Genomic DNA, 6,990 nt, shown 5'->3' on the forward strand with positions numbered 1-6,990 from the left:
TTTGTCATTTTTGTCTAATGGATTATAAAACTGGCATTAAAAGTAAATAGGAAAAAAAATGATAATTCAACTTTAACTACATAAAAAATTATTTTGGAAGAACAAGAAGCCATTAAATGGAAATTATATGAATATGGTGAAAAAGGTGAATTACAAGTAGAATGGAAAGTGATGGAATGCATTGTCAGAGGATGCTGTGAATAAAGAATGCATGAATGAGTTTAACATATAATGTGACAAATATGACATGGTGAATGGATGCACTGATGGAAGACATTGTGAATGAGAAAAGTTTAAGATAAAATATGACAGGAAAAAAATTTTAAACTATTATAATTTACAACTGAATTAAAATATGTGGTCGAATGGAATTTATAGTCATGAGTTTATTAGTCCCGGATGTCTGTTAATGTAATAATAATCTAAAGCTTTTATTATTATTATAACAAACCACCACAGAATCAAAAGATTCACTGTGCGAGGTCTCAATCAGCAAGATATATCTATCATATTAAACCTTAAACTCATTCACAAAACATTCCCCTCACCTATCACTCTGCATGTAGAAAATGTACTCCTCATTCCCCTCCTTCCCACACCTTCACAGATGGTCTCTCCTTCTCACCTTCCACTCACGTATAATCCCCTCTGTATTCATCTGGTAAAAATCTCAACTCTCACTTAAATATCTCTATGATATCAACTCTTTTCTGCCAATCCACTAAACTCTGCAATTTACAATCTATCAATCTCTTCATAAACCAACATTCCAGAGTCCAAATGTTTGCCTTAGTTACTTGTTTCTGGACCCATTTGCGTTTCTATATCACAATGGAAACCAGGTGACCAATGAACAGAATAATCAATATGTGATCTGACCAATGCTTGTATATTATCATATTTAAACTGTATACTATATCATATTTCAACTGTGGACTATCTGCATATTCTGCAAAGTCCTTATAAGCCATCAATCTTAAAGGAATATTTTGAACATGTAGAACTTTTTCAAACACTGACTAATTTGCTTCCCTCCCCTTTTTTTTTTCAAATATCTTTTTAAATGTTATTAATATAACAAAAATTTAGAGAAGTAGATTATATCTGCATAATTTGCATAGTTTTATTTTTCTTCCCAAAGTAAGAAAAAAAAACATTAATTCCTAATAATAAAGATTTTTATTCATAATTCTTACTATAATATGAGGCCAACAGTTCAAATAATTCCTAAAAAAGGTTTAGTAAGCAAACACCACCTGTCCATGAAAAACAAGAACTACTGGAAAAGAGTTTTAGTTATACAACTAACCACTGATGATTGCAATTTTGCTTTCTTGTGTTACTTAATCATCTTCTTATAACACATATAACCCTTAACTTTAATTACTGGAAAACTTTATGCCATGATCCATGAAAACACTATGGCAATAATATAGGAATGCCTATAATATAAGTAATAACATACATATATATATATATATAATATATATGTGTATTTTCCCTCAACTTTGTGGGGCAGTATATGCTACAAACCAGAGATGATTATGAGCAAGTTGGTTTCCCATTAGGAATATATATATATACTAGTGGGGATCCCCCCCCCCCGAGTTCCGGACTGGTAGGCCGGTTCTCCTTGAATTCTGATGACTCGAATTTTGAAGACTTGAAAGGGGGTTCGAAAGATTTCAAATACAAGTCTTTGTACTGCTAACCTTAAATATAAACTGTGTGCGCGTGCATATATATGTGTGTGTTCTTTTTTGTTAAAATATATATTATTAAAATCTGAACCTGACTTGCACTTAATAGTGAGAATTTTAAATTTAATTGGAAGTAAAAGAAAGAATAAATATGAAGCTAGCTTTTTTTTATCCCCTTTTTTTAATAATAAAATATTCCTAATTCATCATCACAGTTTTGATTTGGATAAGGCAGTACTCTCCCCCACCTCCAGCTAAAACATTTTAAAGTGTATATAAGTTACTTAAAGAATATAAACTAGTATACAATTACTGAAGAGAATCATTCACATAAAAAGCATTTCATGACAATATATTTTCTTATCATCCATCACTGATGTCTCAGCATTCTAATCCAATGATAATCAAAACCTGCTATTTATAATTTGCTGCAAATGTCACAAAATTTGTAAATTAAACTAGTTCATTGTGAAATATTGCTAGCACATTTGGAATTTTTAATATACAAGTTTGGAATCTTTACCATTTTAGTAAATATTCTAAACGGTCAAATGTCATCAAAATCAGTCAAGAGAGAGACTTGATGCATACCAGAGATGGATAAAATTTTTCATTATATGTACTATAATAATAAAAAATAAATGATGATGAGAGTGAGAAGAACAAAGCTCGAAAAGAAATATTTACATATGGTTAATTTTTTTGTGTGATTAGAAGGGAAAAAAAAAAAACTTCCCAAGACTTCTATGTGACTATTAGAAGTAAAGTGCTTTAAGATTACAGGAGCCTGGTGTATGATGGAAGATGAATTACCATTGTGTGCTTACTATGTATTATTCTTTGCAGCACATAAGTCCCAAATAATGTTCCTATTCCAGTTTGCTTCTCTTCAGGCTGAATGCATCACCCAATTACTTGTTATTGATTATGAACCATAAAACAAATTTTAGATTCCTAGAAACAAATAAATGGAAAAACATCTCTTGAAAAATACAAGAATGCTCAAAATGTATCGAATCAGGATTATAAAGACAACATATTGTGTATTACTTTACTACATACAAATCTCCATGGAATTGAAAGACTCACTGTGGGTGGTTCACACTAACGTTATTTAAACAATATTGATCGTACATCTTAATCAGTCAGAGCACTCAACCACCTCTGACAATCTATTCCAGTCATTCAGCACTCTATGCAAAAAATATAGTCTTCATGTTTTTACTAACTATACTTATATACAACTTTCGAGGGTGATCCCCTTGTTTCTCCTTACTAGTCAAGTATTGAAAATATTTCTTCTCTAATAATTTTGTAAAATTTCTTTAGTGACTTATTTTTGTCACATCCCCTCTTTTCCACCTGTCAACTAAATTTTGCATCTCCCACACACCATCAATCTATCCTTGAGCATTTCGCAGCCCTGTTTGTAAGATAAAACTACTTACTGAGTTATTAAACAAAAACTATTGTCTAATTTTAATTATTAATATTTCTATTAATGTTTCAAAGCATTTCTCAAGGAAGATTAAAATTAAAGCTCTGCTCTAGAGACCAAATATAATACTTTTCAAACTACTGCAATAATAATATAATTAATTCAAGCCTCCATACAACAATGCTCTTTGGTTGAAGAGGCCTGGGTGTGAATCCTAACTAGGATGAAAGAACCTTTTAACAAAAGATGAGTTATTCAGGGGGTAGGAGTCAGTTTCTTCCTGGAAACTCAGATAATGCTAGAATAATACAATTAACAGACCTAATACACGGACCTTGCAGCCTTAGTTGCTTCAGCCATAATGCAAAACTCTATAATCAATACAAAATCTTACATTACTACTACTGTATCCCTCCATAGTCTCAACACACATTACTAGAGGTCTACTTCCTTCAATAAATCCCTTAGATCTTTCTCCTCGAAATCAATTCACTCTAACTGCATACCATTATCCACGTAATCCACTCCCTTACTTATCATTCTTCATGCAAAGATGGCCATTTTTGTTATTATTACCTGACACCTCCAGGAGTCAAAGACTCATCAAGGGAGAGCACCTACTCTAGAACTCTCCGTCTCCACCAACTACAATGAACCACATCTATACGAATGCCATCTACTGCACACCACCACCACTGGTATTTTCACAGACAATCAAGAATATCCATGCCCATGGTGGGATTCAAACATGCAGCCTTTTGTCTGAAGAGCAGATACACTAACCATTCGGCCAACCAGGCCGGCCTTTTCTTCTTCTCTTTTCTTCCTTTCTCCTCCACTCTGTGAATAACCTGTATATCTATATCTATATGGTAAAACTTCTCTAACTCATGGTTACGTCTTAACAGCACAGCATATGACAACCACATAAAGCGGAAACTCATCCCCAGATATGTCCTAATATTTTTTCTTCCTGTCCACTGAATTTTATAAATCACATTCACCCATTATAGCTAAATTCAACTCCTAATATTGATATCATTTTGGTTATTCATCTATAGGCAACGTCTGATATTTACTAATCCCTTCCTCCCCCCCCAAAAAAAACAAATATATATATATATATATATATATATATATATGCAAATGTTAATATAGATCACTGCTTTGCAGAACACCCAGACTTCATAGATCTTGCTTCAAATCTCATCTCACTGGCGCTTTATCTGCACTTTTGTGGTTGTTAGATAAAGCAATGACAAGGTATCATGGCAATCAAGATTTTTCTTCCTGCAAACCAGCCTAAGAGAGCACTACTGAATGATAAAATCCAAATGTGACTGTCAATTCTAAGTGACTCACCAGAAACATTATTACCAGTTCTCATTCCTGTCACTGCTATAAACACTATGTAAGTTTTCAAATATTGCCCTGATGAACATAGTAAATTCCTGACCACTTCAAAGAACCAGATATATTTCCATTAAAAAATATTCTCTAAAGTTAGCAGCATAAAGAGAGTTTGGGAAATTTAACATTCACTAATGAGGAGTCTTTTGACTCCATGGAAGTCTATTGATAATTAAAATAAATTAAATCAGGGAAGGAAACACCTATAATATTAAATTAAATATGAATTAGTGAGAAGAAATCTGCAATTAAAAAGCATGAAAATTAATTCCCATATATTTCAGGAAGTTTTTTTTTTTTTAATGCGACTCCCACCACAGATGGGTGTAAATCTACAGTAAATCAGTATGAGCAGGGTTTTTGTATTTTGATTTTTAACCATCTAGAAACTTGCACTAGAGACCAAACATGGAACTTGCAGCCTATTCAGACCTCCAAATAAGCAGGATGGTTGTCTTAACATAGGTTATGAAATTTTCTCCCACAAACATCCTTGCCTGTAGTATATATATATATATAGGTTTGGGTATAATTATTTTTAAAAAATGCAACGAGAAAGTATATGGAAACTAATCTCATGCTTTCTAATCGTATTATTTTACGATTACGCATGTTTTATTGATGTTCCTTTCTCTGGGTCGAATAAAAATAAATAATATCCAGGATTTGGGATGTATGCAGTTTTTGTTAAAATCATGTGTAAGCACGTTATGACCGCTGAGGTGCATCAATTCATCCTACTGCTGGATTACACTGCTCTTAAGAAAATTTCTCAAAATCCTTAACACTTAACGTGAACATTAAGGACCACAGTTCCTATAGTTAGAACTATCCTGCATTCAAAATAATAATAAAAATCACGTGTCGTGTATTTTTGAATTTATCAGATGATGAAAGTATATAATTTTCAAAGGGGAGAAAAGGCGAAAATGAAAGTAATAACAAGACACTTAATGAAAACATTCAATACAAGTTCCAAAAATATTTTATTCACTGAAGTGGAGCCTAAACTCCTGTTATAAAATCAGATTGGTAATCAATTTCAGGGTCTCAGAATAACTCTAAGAAAAAATAATTTTTAGAACATATAAACACAAATTTTAAATTCAACATATACTAAATGTCAAGTGACATTCAAGGACACCGAATACGAAACGAAATACACTATTCACATACTCCGCAGTAATATACAATATCGTTTTAGGCTTAGCAGAACAACGAAATTATTCATAATAGTCCTTCAACGCAGTATTCTTGCAAAACCTTTATATTCAGATTTTGACAGAAAAAAAATCTGTTGCTCTACTACGATCCTAAAAGCTGGTACTTGCTCTACAAATAACGAGTAAGAAAATAAAATTATACCAGCCTCTGCGAATATAAATGTATGTAAAACCTACCTCGGCCATATTTAAGGGGTGAAATACTTTGGTTTCCGTTGTAGGGAGCTAAAATATTAAAAACTCTTATGAGAAAAATCTAAAATCAGCCATTTAATAGCCCACAAATACATGTTACTGGGTGTATGCACAGAAAAAAAACCCATGCCAAAGAAAGATAGCTTTGATTTTTGTTTAATGATGATCGTAATGTTTAGAAATTGCATAAAATATTTAATTACACACAGTGAAATTTAAAATTCACATATATAATATCTTTCTTCTTAGCAAAAGAGCTAGAGAGGCACTGTTAGGTCACAAACCAGTAAATGAACGAATCATAGTAGCAAGAATTCAAGCAAAACCATTTAATATATCAATAGTCCAGATATATGTACCGACATCTCGCAGCCTACATGAAGATAATGACTTATTCTGCGAAGATCTGACAGATAGAATAGAAACATTACCAAAGCAAGATGTACTAATTATTGAAAGAGTTTGCAATACCAAAGTCGGAATAGATAATGATGGTTGGGAAAGTGTCATGGAAAAATATGGTTTTGGAGAAAAAATGAAACGAGGGGAAAAAATGTTAGAATTTGCAATGGACGATGAGATGGTGATCTGTAACACAAGACTCTGGCAAAAGCAGTGTAGAAAATGGACGTGACGATCAAATGATGAGAAACCAAGAACATGGTCGATATGATTACGACTAAAAGAAGATGGATAACATTAGTACAGCAATGTCGAACTTTTCAAGGAGCGGATATAGACTCGGATCATAGTTTAGTGATTGCAAACATCAGGATGAAATTAAAAAGAAAATATAAACCCATTCATCAGAAACGAAGAGACACAGCAAGAAATAAGTGAAGCACAAATAGGAAGAAGGTATAGAACAGTGTTAGAAGAGAAACTTAATAGTGTGGACAAAGAATAAAATTCAAATCTAAGAGTAAAAGGAGTAATGAAGGCGATAAAATATGCAGTTTAAGAAACAGTACCAGAAGAGGAAAAGATCAAGAAGTGGATTAGACAAGAAACACTGAAGTTAGTA

The 6,990-nt window shown here is 32.4% G+C and overlaps 1 protein-coding gene across 1 annotated transcript in view; it reads right to left on the reverse strand.

Annotated features, from left to right (window-relative positions):
- LOC150100759 (mesoderm induction early response protein 1-like) overlaps positions 1-5,957 on the reverse strand; it is a 139,014-nt gene extending 133,057 nt beyond the window's left edge. The window contains exon 1 of the mRNA XM_090401885.1: positions 5,949-5,957. Coding sequence (XP_090258011.1) covers positions 5,949-5,957 — 9 coding nt within the window. The remainder of the gene's footprint in view (positions 1-5,948) is intronic.
- Between the last annotated feature and the right edge of the window lie 1,033 nt (positions 5,958-6,990).

The sequence above is a fragment of the Typopeltis vanoorti genome, chromosome 12 (genome assembly GCF_054136105.1).
Source record: "Typopeltis vanoorti isolate ZY-2024b chromosome 12, IOZ_Tvanoo_1.0, whole genome shotgun sequence".
Taxonomy (NCBI): Eukaryota; Metazoa; Arthropoda; class Arachnida; order Uropygi; family Thelyphonidae; genus Typopeltis; species Typopeltis vanoorti.